At 35.8% G+C, this 20593-nt stretch overlaps 1 protein-coding gene across 25 annotated transcripts in view; it reads right to left on the reverse strand.

Moving 5' to 3' along the window:
- Positions 1-20593, reverse strand: part of MLIP (muscular LMNA interacting protein) — a 253253-nt gene that overhangs the window by 68870 nt on the left and 163790 nt on the right. For all 25 annotated transcript variants that reach the window (XM_073225208.1, XM_073225204.1, XM_073225203.1 and 22 more), the window contains 2 exons: positions 16258-16302; positions 6763-6807 (listed from right to left, as the gene is read on the reverse strand). In XM_073225208.1, the coding sequence (XP_073081309.1) occupies positions 6763-6807; positions 16258-16302 (90 nt within the window). The remainder of the gene's footprint in view (positions 1-6762; positions 6808-16257; positions 16303-20593) is intronic.

Here is a 20593-nt window from a genome sequence, read left to right on the forward strand (position 1 = left end):
GGACTGGCAATCCAGCTAAGGAAGCCAGAGGACAGTCACTGTGTAAGTCACGTCACTCAGCCTCTCTCAGAGCTCCCAGTACTTTGCCTTCTCACTTAGAGTAAAAGCCAAAACTCTTGCAATGCCTGCAAGGTAATCCCTACAAGGTGCTGTATGGCCTCATCTTTTCTATGTCCAACCAGCCTCTCCCTTTCCAAGCTTATCTTCTGCTAGTGTCCCTTTCACCCGCTCGGTCTCTCCATTCTTGCACACACACTATGGCACTCCCTCCTCGGGGAGTTTGCATTTGTTCTTTGCTTCATCTGCAATTCTTTTCCTCCCCTTCCAGGACTCTCTCTTTCCCCTCCTCAAGTCTCTGTTCAGTGCCACATTAACAGCGAGGTCTTCCCTACGGACCCACATGAAATATCAATCACCACCTCTCCTTACCTGCCTTGTTTTTCTCCATAGCACTTATGCAATCTGACAGCAGTTTATGCTTTCTTTAGAATGTAAGCTCACTGAGGCCAGAGATTGTTATTTTGTTCACTGTGGCACCCCAACAACCAGAACTGTGCCTGAAACCTGGTAGACATAAGTAAATATCTGAAGAGTGAATAAATTAACTCACAGGCAGAAACACAATATGCTGGCTATAATCCAATATGGAGGCTTTAAGGGGTACCGACTGCCAGCTTAGGGTATCCCACTCTTTTTCTTGGATTGACTTTTTGATTACAGTATCACAGAGAAAGAGGGAACTTTGTAGGATGGAAGACCCACATGGCCTTTCTCCAACAGGGGATCAGAAGTAGGAAAGTGTGTTAGTGAACTACATCCTCAGAAGTAAGTAGAATCTAAAACTATCATCTCTCACAGATATAAGAAGTCAAGGCCAGTGATCACTTCCTTAGGGACTGAACAAGCCTCTCCATTTAAAAAGAAATAGTTGTTATCCCCCTCTTTGCTTATGGTGATAAGCAATAAAACTGTTAACACCCAAAGACAATGATGTCACCTTTTTTGGAAAATTTGAGGAAAGGGTAGAAAAAAAGAGACTCTATCTAACTCTATTAGTCTTGAGAAAAAAAAAAAAATCCAAGGGTATGTGGAGTCCTGAAGGCTGACAGCAGGCTTTAAGGCCCTCTGAGACCCTGGTGTGAGGCTGCGAGTCACTTGTGTTTATAAGTCATCAAGTACCCACTTTCTTTGAACATTGCTACTCCGGGGCACTGTAAAAATAGACATTGTTTCTGTCCTTTGGAACTTCTAATCATAATTCTATAACAACAAATTGGTACTGCCTCTGGCTACAGACCAAAGTTGAAAATTAAACTGCCAGCACTGACCTAGAGAATCCATTCTTAGTATTTTAAAATAATGGCTTCTTAGAGCACCATCTTTCTCAAATTAGTAACGTCAGCTGGTGGATTGATGTTTTTAATTGCTTCTGAGTACAGTCGCAAGCTCTAGGGAGGTGTGAGGGGAGCAAAAGAAGTGATGGATAGGGTCCCAGTTTTCAAGAGTTTATGTTTATCTTTCTGAAGAAGTAAGATGTGCAATAAAACAGCAAGAAAGTAATAAAACCCAGCACACAGAGAACTCTGCAAGCCTGTCTAGAAACCCTACACATTTAACGGATCCAAAGAGTTGGTGAAAATGGCATTGTTTCCTTTATCCATTTGCTTCTTTTTCTAGAGTTTTATGGCAACAAATTTAAAACATAGAAGCTCAAAAACGTTCTACTAGCCGAGACTTGACAAAAGCAATATTCTATAACTCGTTTAGCTAATTCACTCATTCAATTAATGTTTATTAGCTCTAATTCTCTTTTAAATAAACAATGCTATATGCGTGAAGCAAATGTTTAAGCACTTTTTCCACCTCAAAAAATATCTCAAATTTCCAAACACTAGAGTGTAGACTAAATCTTCCAAGATTGGAAGAAAAAACACAGATTTTTATACCACCCATTAACTATAGGATTGTTGATACAGCATTGTAGATATTTGGACTTCATTTTTTTTTTCATCAGAGTAATGGAAATAACAATTCCTACCATACTAACTCACAAGGGGCTTCTGAGAATCTAATGACATAATATGCGTGACAGGACTTGAGAAAGAAAAAACAGCATAAAAGGAACTTAAAAGGGAAAACCCTTTCCATTTACGCATTTTTGTATTTATAATACAAAGTGTTGAGACTAAATAATCTAGACTATCCAGAAAGGTACCCACCTTGTGTGCTTTTTCCAAAATATAATGTATAATTATTATAATAGTTGTGTAAAAATAAATATATGTAAGATTTCAATAATTATAAACCACACCCATAACTCAAGAAACATTTTGTGGAAGGTACAGAACACAGATTGGCTGGATTGAAATATTTCAAGGGTTAAAGAAAAGATAATGGCATGATTCAAACCTGAGGACGTGCATATAACAAATGCTGTAGCGCTTACGTAGGGTTGAGTCAAGAAAAACTGATCAAGGACGAACCACCTTTAAAGTTGAAGGAGACTTCGGTTCTACACAAAAGCTTTCAGGGCTGCATTTTCTGAACAACGGAGACCTCAAGGGCCCTCAGAAAGATGACTCACACACCACAAAAGCAGGACACATCAACTGCCTTTCAGAAATGGAAACAAAGTATCTATCTGCAAGTTTAAGTACTCTTCTTTATAGAATTCCAGTAAGCAGCATTCAGCTTTTACTTATATACAGCCATGTGGATTATTTTTTAAATCTATTGTTTTGTACTCTCCAGATTCAGTATTCCATCTTAGACAACAATGAACATTTTGTAATGGCATGAAAATTTTAAAAGCAAAAGCCAAATGTCTTCTAAACCAGGTTCCCCAAATACTGCCAAGGAAGATTGGCACTTATTATTTTATGGGGCCCAACCTGTTTTCTTATTCAGAGAAAAAGATGGCAGCATCCTCTGTTAACATTGTCATAACTCATTTTAGGAATTAGGAAAGTTCAGTGAAGGTTCAACCTAGATCCTAGGTCCTTCCTTTCCTTTGCTTCCTTTATTACCAAAGGGGAAGCATTTTCACAGACATAAAACTTTAACACCCTAACTGACCTCCACCCAGTCTCCTCCCCTTCGTATTTGGCAGGCAATGCAAAAAACGCCAGCAACAGCACGGGGGCCTTATGGGAAGCGCCCAGTGAAGACCACACTTGCATAGACTTTCCAAATTCTCCAGTCTTTTCGTATTCTCCTTGAATTATCTAAAATCCAGAAGGATTCCTTTTGAAATTCACACAGAATGACCACTAACTGTGATCTTAGATCATCTGTTTAAATTTTGTGAGCCTCTGTTTCTTTATCTGTAAGAATGGCCACTTACATTATCTCAGAGATAATGTTTTGGACATTGTGTGTGCAATAATAACATCTCCCATATACATAGGGCTACAAGTTCACATACGACAAGCCCCTCAGGCTGACAAAGGAGTTATTCCAAACTCCATGTCACAGATGGGTGTTTCCAATGCCCTCATCTGCAAGCTCCTGCGCAGTTTTGATGTACTGTGATGTTCTTTAATAGAAGAAGAGAAACTGAAGCTTGGATTGGTGAACTAGTTTCATAAAGTCTCCCTGAACCTATTAATACTAAATAATTTGGCTTCTAGACCATGGAAAGTTTTTAAACAATGGAAATATCTTAAAAGTAAGGGACACAGTCCTGTTTCTTTTCTTCCTTCCAATGTGGCATTGGCACAGTGGCAATGTAAATAAATAGGTTAGCCAAGTTAGAAAGAAAAGGTATGAAAAAGTGATCTATCCTTAAAAAGCCAAATCTCAAAAGCAACTGGCTTCTGTATTGAGCTTGTGCTACCACAGTGATTTTATCATATATTTTTACTTCAATCGCTTTATTATATTTCTCCCCTAAAATAGGAGTCAAGTAATTTTACTGCTTATTTTATATAAAACATACAATATTTACTTACATAATTTAACTATAATCAATCATGTTCCCAATAATTTTGATTTTTATGTACTATATACACATACACACACATACATATATAAAGCAATATATTGGAATTACCTGTCATATGGTTTCTATATATGTATATATGTACCTATTATAAACACATGCACATATATATGTGTGTGTGTGCATATGTGTATGTGTGTGTGTGTGTATATATATATATATATATATACATACATAGTTTTGTTTTTCAAAGTCATTCCTATTTACATAAATTACTCAGAACTTAATCCTGAAGAAAGTTTGCAATGGTGAATATTGGAGATTCATTCATAAAAATGAAAAAAATATATAAAATTTTATTCATAAATTACATTACCTAAGAGTAAAACTATTACTCTTTAAATATTCATAATAAATTAATAATATTATTATAATAATATATTAATATAATATATATAAGTAAATATAAGGATATAAAATAAATCTAAGGATTTATAATAAATCCTTAAGGAAGCAAATGCCATAAACATTCCCTTGTATACAATTATATCCATGCTATTCCATTCCTGGGTAATGTAAATACAGGGTCAAGGTTATGAAACAGAAGTTGAAGTGATTGAATTGAATTGAATCAATCTAAGAGATATTCTTTTTTTGGGTGATAAGCTTGCTTTATAATAATCCCTGCACAAACCTAGCCTGTATCTCAGAGGCATTCTTGGATTAAAACTTAATTTAAAACTTGGTCAAAAAATTCCTTCAACTCTTTAGAGAAAAAGTCTAAAGAAAATGCAAATAAATTATCATCAAGGTCAGTCAAAGTAATGCTTTCTATTTTCCCCCCCGGGAGAACACAGAGCTCATAGAATTGTTTTATTAGGCATTGTGGCTTATTTATTATATTTACAAATGAGCTCTTTTTACTATATCTCATTTTATGAAGTCATTGTGTATATATCTGCCTCCTTGAAACAGCATCTTAAACTATTAAGCCCAGAACTGAATATATATATATATATATACATATGTCAGTCTGATAATACATACCCACACACATTCAACATCTAAAATCTGTATTTTGTATACTACGCTGAGTGAAATTACAGATGAAGATATCAAAAATATTCTGGATTTTAGCACGTTACTCTCAAGAAGTTGTTGTAATAATATTTCCATGTCTAAAGTGGTAAACCTTTCGGCGTCATTATGTTCCTGCTGTGTTGGTTTCCACGGGAATTCCTTCACCTGACTGTTAGGAATCATCGACTCAAGGCACTAGAGGGGCCTGGAAAGTATGTAATGGATTTGCCTTCATTGTTCGTTTAGGAGACTGAGGCCCAGACTCCCAGACTGGTAACTTATCTGCCATCGTCAGCCCAGTAGTTAGTGTCAGAGCAGGAAGAAGGTGGTTCTTCTGGCTCCCAGCCCAGCATTCTTTCAACTACACTAAACGGCAGCCGCTGTTCTAAAGCCATTGACACTAGAATGACACACACTTGTATACTGTTTGTATAAACACCAACATACCCAAGCAGTTTGCTTGAATCAGGCTATTTTAAGAGTCAACCTACACTTTTTTAGAATTATAAATAAAAATATTGTTGTCAGCATGATAAGGACAAGATGACTTGTGGGCTACAGATGTAGGACACCAAAACAATTACTTAAAAAGCAGAAAAAAATCAACATTAAACAGTGATTTTTGTCTTCTTAACATCTCAAATTGCTTTACTAGAAATGTTTATTAATTTTACTGAAGGGGCCTATTGTTCAGGAGTTTATTATTATAAACGACAAAAATTAAGATATAGACATAAAGAAAAATTTTAACTAGTACTGCCTAGGTGACTTATTTCATGGTCTCAGTTTGCTAACCACTGTAAGAATAAGAAATAGAAAACACTAAAAGAAATTCTATTTAATCAAATTTTTATCTATTCTATATTTATATATAATATATATTAATATGTATATATAATCAAATCTATTATATATTTATATATTTATATGTAATACATTTACATATTATATATTTATATATAATCAAATTTTTATTCTAGAGTTTAGATTTGAGCTGTCCAGCACAGTACCCACTAGCCTCCCTGTTGAGTCCCTGAAATGTGGCTACTTTGAACTGAAACTTAAATATAAAACATAAAATGCACAGCAGACTTCAAAGACTTCCCCCAAAACAGGAATATGAAATATCTCATTTATAATGATTATATGTTGAAATGATAATATTTATATATCATTAAATACTAGATATTCTTGAAGTTAATGTGACCTATGTCTTTTCACTCTTTTAATGTGGCCCCTAGAAAATTTAAAATTACATATGTGGTTTGCATTGTAGTTCACATGATGTTTCTATTGCTTATCACTAATCTAGATCATTTACATGCTAACCCTAACCCTCCTGTCTGAAATGTCTCACTTCCCATTTCCTAAAGTGCAGAACCTACTCTACATTATCAAACATGACCGTTTCCTTGAACCCTTTTCTGATCTGTTCCATCAGGAAGTGAGCACCCTCTTTCTCTAAATTCCAATAGTTTCTTGCTTCTGACCCCACTCATTCTATTCTCACAACACTACTAGGATACTAGTTACTGGAGAAGAGAATCTATATATGGTTTTCTGCATTTTTGTAACCTCCAAAACAACCATCATTAGCTGTAGTAAAGCATTAGCAAACTTTCATTAGACAAGTAGCAAATAAACTTATATGGAATAAACTTATTCGCAGTTCACTTGGCTCAGATAAAGCTGTCTTAGACCAGAAATTTCTAAAGAAGGTCTATGACTAAGAGCATACGTACCAGCTGACTCTCAGATACTGCAGAAGATGGTGAGGAGAGGTTTGCCTGCAAAATAATGAAGACGGTGGTTATTTAATGAAATTCACAACTTACTAAAATAACGTATCTTTGTTTTTCAGTATTGTGAATTTCTTTTACTATTAAAGAACACATGTCCATTGCAGGATTTTTTAAACTATAAAGCAAGAGGAAAAATATCATTATACCATCAAAAAATGATTTGAACCTTTAGGGGCATTACCTTACAATATTTACCTATGCATTTTTATTCAGCTCCCCTAATAGCGAATATGTTTTTGTATGTTGCCTTTCCTTACCATATTAGCATAAGCAGTATCACAAGACATCAAAAATTCCTCAAGGTGATATAATATTTCATTTTCTATATACTCCACATTTTACTTAAATGTACCAGTATTGTTGGATTTTTATATTTGTTTACAGCAAGTTGAAACAAACAAACAAATGTTTCCTTAAACTATCTTTATATAAAGAAAAATATAACAGAGTTTTCATGATTTGGGAAAGTGATTTGATTTTTAAAATTGTTTTAAATTAAAGGGGAGGCTAATGTTGTTTCTTCAGGCTTGGTTCCTGAATTTCCCCCCCTTTTATCTGGATTTAGCTTCCTTCTTACTGAAATAAATGCTTTGGTAGTTTTTCCAGATCTCATGTCTTAGACTTTGTCTGAAAAAAATATTTTTTCCTCATTTCTGAATGAAAGCTTAACTGGGCATAGAATTCTAGAGTAGTAAGTTATTATCTCTCAGCATTAGGATTTTGATAATGTGTGTAACTATTTAATCACTGTGTTGTATACTTGAAACCAATATAATATTGTATAGAAAATATACTTCAATTTTAAAAAAGCATTTTGAAGATATTATTGCTCTAGCTTCTGTTATTGCTGTCAGTCTAAACATCATGACTTACTGGATTCTCTATCCTTTGATTAGCATTTAAGAGTTTTCTCCATGACATTCTGTTATTTCTCTATGATGTGTCTAGGATGTTTTTTTATGTATCGTTTTTGGGGGGCTTGGTATATTCCTTCATTTTGAGTATGCGTATCTTGCTTCAACTCTGAAAACCTCTCCATGAATAGCTCTTCAAATATTGCCTTTCTCCTATTGTATCTGATCTCTTTTTATGGAGCTTCTGTTAAATACATGTTGGGTCTTCTCAATCCATTCTCAATTTCTATAAAATTCCCTTTGTATTTTCTATCTCTTTTTGTTGCATTCTGGATGGTTTCTGCACATAAGCCTGACAGTTATCTTCATTTTCTTCAAATGTACATTAATATGATTAACATGACAATTGAATTTTATATTTTAATGACTTGATTTTAACTTTCAGAAATTCTGTTTGTTTTTCTTTCATATCTTTTTAATGGTGTCTTAAATCCCATTTGGCTATTTCAACATTTTTAATATATTTATAAATTCATTCCAGATTTTACTGTAATTCCACATTGCTAAATCTCCAGTTTCCTCTATCTGCTGACTCTTCCTCACGCCTCTCCCCTGTGATGTTCTTTACTCATTTTATGGCTTTTATTTTTTATTTTGAGCTCAGCTTCAGTCAGGGTAACTTTGGTGATGATTTCTGCAGTGGTCTGAGATGCCCCGGGTTAGAAAACCATCCCCACAATATGTTTAACATTTGCCCTTGTGGGGACCAGAGGTGTTTCTTTCACTGGTTCCAAACCAGTTTCCATTTTATTTCATCACCCTGATATTCCTAACCTAAATGGTGGCAGATCTCCACATCTTCAAGTTTCACAGGTTTAGAACCCACTTTCTTGTGGATTCATCATCATGAGTATAGACGGTGGAAGGATTTCTTCTTCTATTCGGTGCTTCATGGACAATGCGGCCTTCTAGGTCCCAGATGGACACAAAGGATGCATTCACAGGTCTTAGACTTATTATATAGTGAAAGTTAAAATCTAAGCTCCTGGCTGCTAGCACCTAAGTTCTCATGTATCTGTGTTCTACCAGAGCAGTAGCTTTTTAACACTCCCCTACTTAGAGCTTCCATTTCACTTCTGTCACTCAGACGCTTCTCTTACATTCTTAGGTCGGGTTACATATATATTTTTCATAGTTATATTTTATCAAGAATTTCTGCATCTTAATGGGAGGCTGAACTTCCACACCATCCAGCTTTCAATTTTGATGGGAAAGTGGTCAACAAACAGATGCTTGATTACAAATACACTTGGCTAAAACATGATGAAATTGTGTTGCTAAGATAATTCTATTATATTTAAAATTGAAAATATCTTCAGGGCTGTTTTAGATGTGTCAGTATTGTTTTTACTCTCTGAGAGATGAAAGATGACTGAAAACTGAAAATTTGGTGGTTCTAAGGTGTCAAGCATATAGGATTGTGACTCACCAAACGTAACGGTGAGGACCCTGCAGCCCTTTTCAGGCTGTATCTGACATTGTTTGTTTTCTGCTTTTTGATTCTTGCTGAAGAACAGCATTAAAGATGAGTGTAATAATGGCTCGTGTGAAACAAAATCCCATCATCTATATTCTACAACCCTGGACATGATTTTACTTATAAAAGACTGGAAAGTAAGAGAACAGGAGGGGGGCATTTTAACTAGTATATTATCATAGGGAGAAAAAAAAAACCTTAAAAACAAACAGAGCAGTCCAAAAATTGTGAAAGTCGAAATTTCTTATTCTATTAAAGGGTTAGGTTATATAGAAAGTAAAAGGGTGAAAGACTAAGGAAAGAAATGAGGATTTGAAGTCCACTGGAGAAATAAATTGTTACATAAGGCCACCACTTGCACCAGTCCAGCTTTGGAGAAAACATTTCCCTGCCATCAGCAGCTTTTCCCCATTTTTGACGCATGTCTTTTTCGCTGGTATCACACTAGCAGATACCCTCCTGGGCAACTGGGACAACATCAGACTGTACAGATAAAAAGTGTTGAATGATCGCTTCTGCCTTCTGCCCTCCACACTTCCACTCTGGCATTTTATTTTTCCCTCTCAGCAGTCACCTCCCTCCCACCTGAACATAACATTCAGTTCAAAATCACTAAAATGTTTCCCTTCCACCTTTTCTCTGTTGACTCTAATTGTCCCTGAGTTTCCTTTTCTTAAGCCCCAAAGAACTCTAATTAGTGATAGTGTTAATTGAAGCACCTTATTTCTCTCAGACAAGACCGATCTTCAGGTAGGCAGGACGACAAAACTTAAAATAGTAACCGAGCACCTAATAATCATTGCTGAGCTTGGCATTGAGGAAATACAAAATGATAAAATGATAAAACACTATCTTACCCTTAACCTAAAGAGCATTCTTGTTATTTGTACACTAAGGCACTACTTGAAAGAACTGATCCAAGGTAAGAATATTAGGCACTAAAGCCATAGAGATACATTATGAGGTCTCATGCTTCTTGCTTAACACCGTTGACTCTACACTCTTTAAACCTTACCCTGTATGAGTATCTTATTAAAAGCCATTTTGTAAGTTAGCAATGTATCTCCAAACGAACTAAATATAAAAAGTAGATCTGCAGGTATTTAAAGGTTGACCCTCTAAGCTATAGAATGATGATTTCATCTTGTCAAGAACATAATTGGTAGGCAGAGCAAGTGAGCATAGTGACTGTTGGTAGCCATAGTTTATCTGTGCAAATGGGGAGATAAAAGATCAAGTCAGGGGGACGCTTGGCTGAAATATGGCAACTTTGTGTTTGGTAAAGTCTAAAATAATGATGATAAAGATACAGGTCATAAAGGCATTTCATTAGCTCTATTCTCTTCCTCCTCATTTAGCCGAACCCAGATAATTATCTCCATTCCTTCCTCATCCCCTTTCATACGAACATACTTGGGAACTATTTCTGGACAACAGAAAGATGAAATAAATGAGGATGATCAATAGAGTGGAATTTCTTAAATTGTTCACAAACTCTTCCTATAAGTCATCTGGTCACATCCTATGGAAGCATATCTGAAGCCAGGTTCGCATTTAAGTGGATTAGATTGAAGTCATCTCTCACCCAAGAGCTATGACTACATCCACGCACATCATGCTGAAATGCCCGCATAGCAACACCTCCAAGCAGAGCAACAAGGAGAGGGTGTGAGCTGCCTAATGGGAGATGGTGACCTTTATTTGAATATCTGTATGTATAAAGGGGAATAGTCTTAATAAAGTTTGGCACATTTTTTAATATATTGTGATATTTTGAAAGCAATATGCTTCCATTGTAATGACATTTTTCTGTCCCTCAAGCTCATTAAAAAGAGATCTTACTTGTATACTATACAATATTCAATAAGCCTGTCTCTGTTATTTCTCTGGCACTTAAAGTAACTTGTGAAATGTAGACAGCTTATGAAATAATATTCTGTCAATAGAATATGATTCCAAATAAGGATTTTTTGATAACTTAGCAAAAGTTTCAAATACTTGACATCTTTTCTGAGATTGTTCTTTATTAAGAAAGTATACTGTGATTTTGAACATGAATAAAGTGAATTTTACTGGTAGTAGATAATAAAAGTAATAAATATTTACAAAGACAAGCATAATGCAAAGAAAAAAGTGACCCCCTCCAATGACGACAGAGTGAAAAGAGAATGAAATAGAAATTTAAATAGAAAATTCATTCCTTTACATTCAGAGAAAGAAACTCTTTAAAAATGAGTGTCATGAGAAACAATCACCAGGACACATTATCTGATAAATTGTGAGTTAATACATATAAGCAAGTGATGTAAAACATTCGAAATATAGTAAACATTGCCATTTTTGATGTTGTCACCAAATACGAAATTATTCATTCAAAGCTTAAACTGAAGGTTATTGGGCATGAAGAAATAATTGGGACCAAAATATAAATCCTAATGGATAAAATATTCAAGGAAGACAAACAATTCCCAGTTTCTTTAAAGTTTGCATAAATATAAATGGCAGGGCCTTTGACTTGAGGAAGACCTGGGCTGGATTTTGCCTACTCTGTGACTTCTGAGACAGTTTTCTCCTGTGTCAAATGGAGATTTTGAAATAATAATACCCACCTCATAGGACTGATATAGGTTAAATGGGATAGTTACACCTTATTTGCCAGGTAAGAGCTCAAACCGTTAGCTATTATTATTGTTGAATTTGGCATCTGTTAAAAATGATCAAGTGAAATATTGATAAATTAATCAATCTCACCAGTGACTTATGAAGATCACCACTACTCTACATGTTGTTGGCCTAGTTTAAATTCTATTACACTTAAGGGAACTTTAATTAAGTTACTTTAAAATAACCTGCAAATCAAGCACACCATGAATTAAAGAAAACCTTGACTTAAATCAGTCCGAATTGATGGTACTTTTACTGCATCTGGATCACCCTAAAAAATGGACTGTGTGAAATGTGACAATACGTGCTAAAGAATAAGGAAAGGAAACTAATTCTTTTGGATTGATTGTTTTCTTTTTAATGAAGAAAAGTCAGCCTTTTACTAAAGGCCCCATAAAGAAGAATTAGCTATACAATTTCTTGTTATTTAATAAAAACATTATGACCAAGCCAGGAAAACTGGAAATCCAATGGACACACTGACACATTGAAAACTGGCAACTTCATATATTTGTTTTAACATCAACCAGTTGTCCTGCTAGCAATCCGCTTATTTCTACAGTGAAGTATCTTGCTCATTTACCATTGCGATTGTTTACTATCTCCCCTCTTGCATGCTTCAGAAATAGGAGCCTGCTGTTCTGTTCATCTGTCTCATCCCAGGGACTCCCCAGTGAGCACTCAATAAATATTTGTTGAACCAATGAACAACAGTGGAAAATTGAATAATAGAGCTAGAAGATACTGACTACATTTTCTACTAGTCCTGATTCATAGACTATGTACTATAATATGTGAAAGAGCCCCCCAGAAAAAGGGAATTTGAGTGGCCTATGCTAATTTTCTGAAGATACACTCAAGTGAAAGAAAATTCTTTTTCTTGGCTCTAATTTAAGCCTCCCCTTTTTTCCTCTGTGGCTCAGTAGTTGGTAAACGGTGTGATTCTTACTTTTGGGTCTAAGAATGTACCAAGTCAGTAACACACAGAGTCCCAACAGGTATAGACTGTGGAGAAGCCTTTCTTCAAAGTTTTGAAGAGCGATAGTGGAATATTAAATTGTTCAAGTCTATGGACTTCTCAGTTTTATTCTCAGTTTCCATGGGAAAAGGAGAGAAATATAGTGAGAGATTAATTAATTGAATGAAAGCTATTCAAGTCATATTTAATGTGAGGCTTCTCATAACTCAGTCAGTAGGAATACCAGAATTCCTAGAAAAAAATACCAGAATGTCATTCTTCTCTGAAAATCAGAACATACAGTATTTAAGATACATTGTTCACATAAGATCAAGGCTTACAGCTAAGGAGGACTTCTGCTCTAAAATTTCACTTTTTATCCTCAAAATAAATGTATCAGACATCACTTGGTAAATGTCAAACTGCAGCCAAATATTTACAAGTGTGACTTCCCTATGATTTGGCACCAAAGAACTGATTTTTACATTCCACCATCAAATTCCCTTACAGTCTTCCAAAACACAAGGACATTTTTGAGGTGTCACAAAAAACAATTCAAATGTCATGTTGCAAGAGAGTGAAAAAGTAAAAAAAAAAAAAAAATAGCTTCTTAGCCAAGGAACCAAATTTAATCAAAGTCAAGAATCTTCTGTGAATCAGAGTTTGTATTTGTTCTAGTTGTTCTAAATCTACCTGATGATTCAATATTAGCTTTGAAGGATTCAATGCTCTCACAAAGTTTGGGGCAAATGTTAACCTACTTTAATTCAGTCTGATAACTGATTGAAAAATAACTTGAAATAAACTTACGGGATTGAATCAACCCCTCCAGAATTACTCCAATTGCTATCAAATGAAGTACAGGAGAAGTGGAGGGGAGAGGAGAGAAAAACAACAGCCTTCCCCACCTCATTGAAAGTGAGTCTAAATTTAGAGGCATTTTGTTGAAAGGTAGGAATCGATGGGAAAGGAAGATAAGAGAGCAAAAAACTCCAGCTACTTTTTCTTTGGTCTGGCTCTTGTAGAAGGTGTTAGTCACAGAAAGACTAAAAACATCTTTAGCAAATTTTCTTTTCTTGTATTTAACTGAAAAAATTAAGGAAACTCAGCTAAATCATGGTGCTTCTAGTATTTCCAACATAGGTAGGAGGGAAAAAAAAGAGGAGAAGCATAGATGGAGTAGTAGCAAAGGAAAAAAGGGAAGAGCAATTATTTATTGAGCAATTCCTGAGTATCAGAACTGCAGGAAGGGCTTTTCATACACTTACCAAAATAAATCTATGCCAACCAAATACTAGTATCCCAGATTTTTTTTAAATTGAAGTATAGTTGATGTATAATATTATATTGGTTATAAGCATGCAACATAGCAATTTAACAGTTATCTACATTAACTGTTCACCATAATAAATACACTGACTATCTGTCAACATAGAAAGATATTACAGTATTATTGACTATATTCCCTGTGCTGTACTTTCATCTCTGTGATTAATTTATACTATAATGGAAATTATGTGCCTCTTTATCCCCTTCACCTATTTCACCAACCCACCCCAACCCCTTCCCTATGGCAACCACCAGTCTCTTCTCTATGTCTGAGTCTGTTTCTGCTGTGTTTTGTTTTGTTTTGTTTTTTTAGATTCCACAAATAAGTGAAATCATATAGTAGTTTTTCTCTGTCTGGCTTATTTCACTTAGCATAATGCCCTCTAGGTCCATCCATGTTGTTGCAAATGGCAGGATTTCTCTTTTTATGATCTAAATTATATCCCATTTTATATATGTACCACATCTTCTTTATACATTAATTTATCGATGGACACTTCAGTTGCTTCTATATCTTGACCACTGTAAATAAGGCAGCAATAAACATAAGGGTGCATATGTCTTTTTGAATCAGTGACTTTGTTTTCTTCGGTAAAATTCCCAGAAGTGGAATTGTTGGGTAATACAGTATTTCTATTTTTCAGTTTTTTAAGGAACCTCCATACTGCTCTCCACAGTGGCTGGACCAATTCATATTCCTAAAAACAGTGTAGGAGGGTTCCCTTTTCTCCACATCCTCACCAACAGTTGTTATTTTTTGTCTTTGGATAGTGGCCATTCTTACTGGTGTGAGGTGACATCTCAGTGTGGTTTTGACTTGCATTTCCCTGATAATTAGCGATGATTAGAAACATCTTTTCATGCACCTATTGACCATCCATTAATCTTCTTTGGAAGCAAGTCTATTCAGGTCCTTTGCCCATTTTTTTAATGGGGTTATTTGGTTTTTTTTAGTGTTGAGCTGTATGAGTTCTTTATATATTTCAGGCATTAGTGCCATATCAGATATATCATATGCAAGTATCCTGGTTTTATAGATGAAAAAACTCAGGCATAAAAAGATTAAGTGATTTTCTAGGATCAGACAGTTAGCAAGCAGCAAAACTGTGATTTAAACTTGGATAAACCTATGAAATGCCTCCATTCTTTGAAGAACTACTCCAAATGGCTTCCAATAATAACAAAAAATTGCACTGAAAGCATCTAGGTAATTCTCTAAGCGGTGTTCCTACCTGTACCATCTAAACATTGTTTCCTGAATGGGATAAAATTCAGTCATTTCACCCAGCTTATTTTTTGCCTTAGGGAGATTTGGATGAAGACAGAAATGTATAAATTGCAAAGAAGATATCACAAAATATACACCTAAGAACTATTTATTTTTTGATTATGACAATGAATACTACATATTAGAAAACATAAGATAATTTGAAAGGAATAGTTTGCTGGCTTAGGAGACAATTTTATTTCTACTAGAATATCTTTGGTCAGAAGCAAAAGTTGGCCACGTGATGGATTATGGGTGAAAAAAGAGTAGGAATGGAGTACATGTACGTCTGAGATAGTTAGAGCCAGCCCCATAGTTAACTGAATCAAGTGTGTGAGTCTGTACCTACATATCCCTTATTAATCTGTTTTTGCTCATAAATGAAACTGGTTAATTTGATAATAATTTAAATGCAGGAAAGCAACAAACTAATCAAAATCAACTAAACTGGAAATCCTATAGAAATAGACAAATCTTAATGGTTTAAGTATGTGAGTTACTGTTTTATGATAAACACAATACAGCATTACAAAAATGAAAATGTCATCTAAGCTTTGATAATTAGAAAGACAGAAAGCAGGTGCTGGAGTTCCACTTTATTTAGCCAAACTAATCAAATTAGACCTCACTTAAGAAGGAATTTACTCAATAAACTTACCTGGTATAACCTAATTTTCCACATCTGGACCAATCAGACCACCCTATCCCTTTCCACTTATGAAAAAATGAACTAATTCATTTTAAATGACTGTTTAATTGAGTTCCCTCCAAAGCATACACATGCACCCATTAAAAAAGCAGGATGGATAATTATGAAGGGACTTACATATTTGGTTTCTCGACCAGCTGCTCTTGGAAGAGTTGTAGGCATCTATATGAAAATAAAAAATAATTATACTACTGAAGAAAGCAAGAAAACACTAAAAGATTCAATTTCTGGGATGTGTTCACCTTTTTTCCTAGTAAGACTTTGTAACCATTATACCCTTTTTTCTATATAAAACTCCCTGTTCTTTTGAAAACTATTTCATTAAACTATATCACTTTAATATTCTTTCCCTTGCTGTTATCTATCGGCTTTTAGGGTAATATTTGCCTTATTAATTGATGATGTTGATTCATGGATCACAATAGATCCTCACAGAATTTTTGGCTATTTCAAAATTCTCACAGAAATCTCTATCCTCTCAATAATCTGAGCTGCTCAACTCCAAAGATATTCTTAACCATTCCATTTCAATCATCCCCTCCAACATTCCTACACTTTGCCTTCACAAATAAAATGGGAAATTTCTGGAATTTCAATTCTTAACATCTTAGTATCAGAAGTCTACCTCCTATCAACCATCTTTTTCTCTCAAACATCCTCAGTGCATTATTTCTTTGGCATCGTTGAGACTGCAAAATCAATGAGCCTTACCAACTCCATTCTTATTTTATTACCTCTTCACTTACATGTATTTCATATTCTGTCATTTTAATACCTTAATTTCACTTACCTCTCTTTCTCCTTGTAACAAACTCCTCTAAACACACAAACAAACAAAACAAAAAAATAACAAACAAACAAACAAACGAACCTGGATGGACCTAATCATCCATTTTCTTTAGCTGAGGAGCAAAGCATTGCTCAGGAAACTCTCTCTCAACCACATTTATTTCATTATAGACAAATGATTATCAACTTCAAATGGGCATTCAATACTGCCCAGTAAGCCCCAGTTTTCTCTTGTAGGTGCACTTTCCCACTTTCTCAGATGAGATGGCTATCTGATTCATTCATTTACTGTGTGCAAGAAACTGTTGTACATTCTTCAGACTTAGCAGCAAACAGACAAAGATACCCTGCCGAGCTTACAGCAGGAGACAAGATAAAGAATAAAATAATACATAAGTAAATTACACCAAATGTTAAAAGATGATAAATGCAGTGAAAAAGAAGAGAAGAAATAATTTGAAGCCAGAGTAATACAATCTTTCAAAGAAAACTTTGCTTCTACCAAATATGTTATGCTTTTTTTTGGACAACCTAGATGTTAAAGAAAGAGGTCAGGAACGCTGAGATCTTCCAATTTTAAAAGGGATGGTCAGTCTAGAGAAGGTGAGCTTTGAGCAAAGATTTGAAGGAAGTGAGGGAGTTGGCTATGTGGGTATCTAGATAAAAAGCATTTCAACAAGATAGAACAAGCTTGAAGTTCTTAAAGTAGATTTCCACGTCTGTGAATGGTGTCTAGAGGACTCAGAGCAATCCTTCCGTAATAGAAAATAAAAAAGATGAATGAAATATTGAAAACAAAGTTAAAATATTGTTTTCTTAAAAACACTGATGCGCAAATAAGCGATTGAAGAATTTGTGGACAAGATCAGGAATAGATGTGAATGTGAAGAGAGGAGTCAAGCATTTGAAACCTGCTTGTGACCTGAGGATGTTTGCAAATGAGTCACTTGAGAAGCTGATCCTAACTTTTGACAGTCTCAGAGGTGTAGAGGGAGAGAAGTAAGAATCCAGGACCTGCCCAGACAAGATTGATCTAGGAGTCGTATGGTATCTGCTTGGCCTCAAGTCACTGAAAATGACTGTTTAGAAAAAATCATCTCAAAAGTTTAAATTAAGTGATCCTTTGCTAGTACTGATGGTGGCTGACAGAAGCAAAGAAATAACTCTCTTTAGGAAGATAGTATTATCTGAAACCTCAAATAAATTCTAGAAATACATTTTCAAAAATAAATTTTAAGCACACAGTAAGATTCAGATATACAAGAAGGGAAGACCAGGTGGGTAAGAACAAGCAGAAATAATGAACCACCAAAAAGACTCCCCCAAAATGCAGAAATTTGTTTTCTTAGAACCAGACTGAAAAACAACCATACTTAACCATATTTTTGAGACAAAAGTTAAGCTTTCAAATTTTCACAGGGAACAAGAAACTATAAAAAATGATACAAGTGATTTGAAGAAAACTCAATGTGTTAAGGCAGGAATATGCCTGGCATATTTGAGGCACAGAACCTCAGCGAGCAGGGCCAGAACAGACCAAAGAGGAGAAACGAGAGCAGTTTATGGAACTGTTGTGAGTCCAGATCTGAGAGGCCACATAAGGGTCCTGTAGGGACTTTGGCTTATACATGAGGGATGCATAGGCACTGCTGGTTTTAAGTGGAAGAGAGTCATAATCTGACTTATGCTTTGAAAGGATCTCTCTGCTTGATATGTTGAGAATGGATTACAGTGAGGCTAGGATATAGGAAAAAGGCTATTGTACTTTCCAGCAAAACAGGATGGCTCAGTAGTATGGATGGTATGGAATAATCACACTCTACATGTATTTTGAATCTACAGCAGCAGGATTTTTAGTGGAAAAGATGTAGAATGAGAGAGAAAGAGAAGAATAAAACTTGACACCAAAGTTTCTGGCCTGGAGCAAATAAAAGATTGAAATTCTATCCAAGGAGATGGGAAGGCAGGATATGGAAATGATTTTTGTGGGAGGAAATCTAGATTTCATGTTTTAGAAATCTAAATGTAAATGAAGAGTAAGTAATTGGGAGATTGGAGTTTGAGAGAGAATCCTAGACTGGAGATGTAAATTTAAGAGATGTCCCTATATTCTTGGTTTTCAAAACATGAAATGTAGTGAGAGCACCAAAGAATGAATTTAAAGAGGAATGAGAAGCTCAAGGACAGAGCCCTAGAAACTCCAGGATTAATAGTTTGGGAAGAAGAGGATTCATCAGGAAAGGGGACAAAGAAATAATAATGACAAATGAGGTAGAAGAAAAACAGAGAACATGGTGTCCAGGAAAGCATCAGAGGAACATACAGGAAACAGGAAGGAGTGATAAAATGTCCCCAATTCTGTTAATATGTCAATTCAGATCAGAGCTGTGCTTATAGCAAAGGGGAAGAGTTCAGGAACCTTGTGGAAAGCAGTTTGGACAGCACAGTGGCTAAAGCCTGAATGTAAGGGATTTAAAAAACATGGGAGAAGAATTTAAAGCAAAATACATATTTCTTCAACTTTTCAAACTCTTCCCCATCACACTGCCCCTCCTCAGGCTCAGTTAATAATCTTAAAACTTTCTTCACTGAAAGATTTAGTTATGAAATAACTAGAGTTATTAATTATAAAATTCTTCATTTTCCCAACATTGACCTAGAAACATATTTATATCTGTATCTGTGTGGGTAAAACTGCAATATTTTCCAAAACTCTCACCTGGCCTTGGTGCATCTCCATATCAATAGGTAATTACAAGGGGAAGAGATGGCTTATCCGGACCAGAGAGGTTGCATAGGGTCCCTTTTTGCAGCTAGATTGCAAGAGACACAGGTAAGCATAAGTGGACGACTGCTTGTAGGCAATAAACAGGTTTCTCCCACTTTATTTCTTCTTTGACTGATTTCAGTTTCAAAGGTATTTTGCACCAGGCTGTGAGAATATTTTCCCCCTGGAGATACATCTGGCAGTAGTCAGCAGGACCTCTGAACCTGAAAACTGTCTTCATGGGTGCGACCATTGGGTAGGCTGTCCATAGAAATGGCGGGGAAATACCTTTAACCCCCACTGTAGATGGTGGCGAGGCCCAGTAGCTGCAGCAGTGCAGGATGCAGTTTACCTTGAAGCCCCCTATCTGTGCAGCTTCCAGATGGAGAGTCCCTAGTGGGGAATTCTAGGGTAAAGCACCTCCTAGAGGGGTGGGGTCTTCCCCAGAATTGGGGAAGGGTGGAGACACCAGAACCTGTGGAATTAGCCCTCCATGATAAAAGACTGCTTAGAGGCCCTGAGTGTCCATGCAGCAGCTGGGATTGTGCGATATCTGTTTCTCAAGATAGTGGAAAAGGTTATAGAGGAGAGAGAGAGAGAGAGAGACTTTGGCAGTAGAGAAACACACTTCAGCATTGCTTGGAGAAGCTGGGCAATGACCTGTGAGACGCCCTTACCAAAGAAACAGTTATTGAGAAGACGGGTCCTGCTCCTGGAACATAAGTTGGCAGCAGCAAGAGGGGGAGGCAGCAGGAGAGTCCACATTGCAGGAGGCCATGGAGGAGGGAGAAGAAAGAGTGGTGCCTTCAGTCCAAGAGAGGGTAGAGGAGATACCGGGAGAGGATGAGGGGGTAGGGCCAAGGGCCGATCTGTTGCCAAGGCCACCACCCAAGGCAC

This window comes from Manis javanica, chromosome 16 (genome assembly GCF_040802235.1).
Source record: "Manis javanica isolate MJ-LG chromosome 16, MJ_LKY, whole genome shotgun sequence".
NCBI classification, from domain to species: Eukaryota; Metazoa; Chordata; class Mammalia; order Pholidota; family Manidae; genus Manis; species Manis javanica.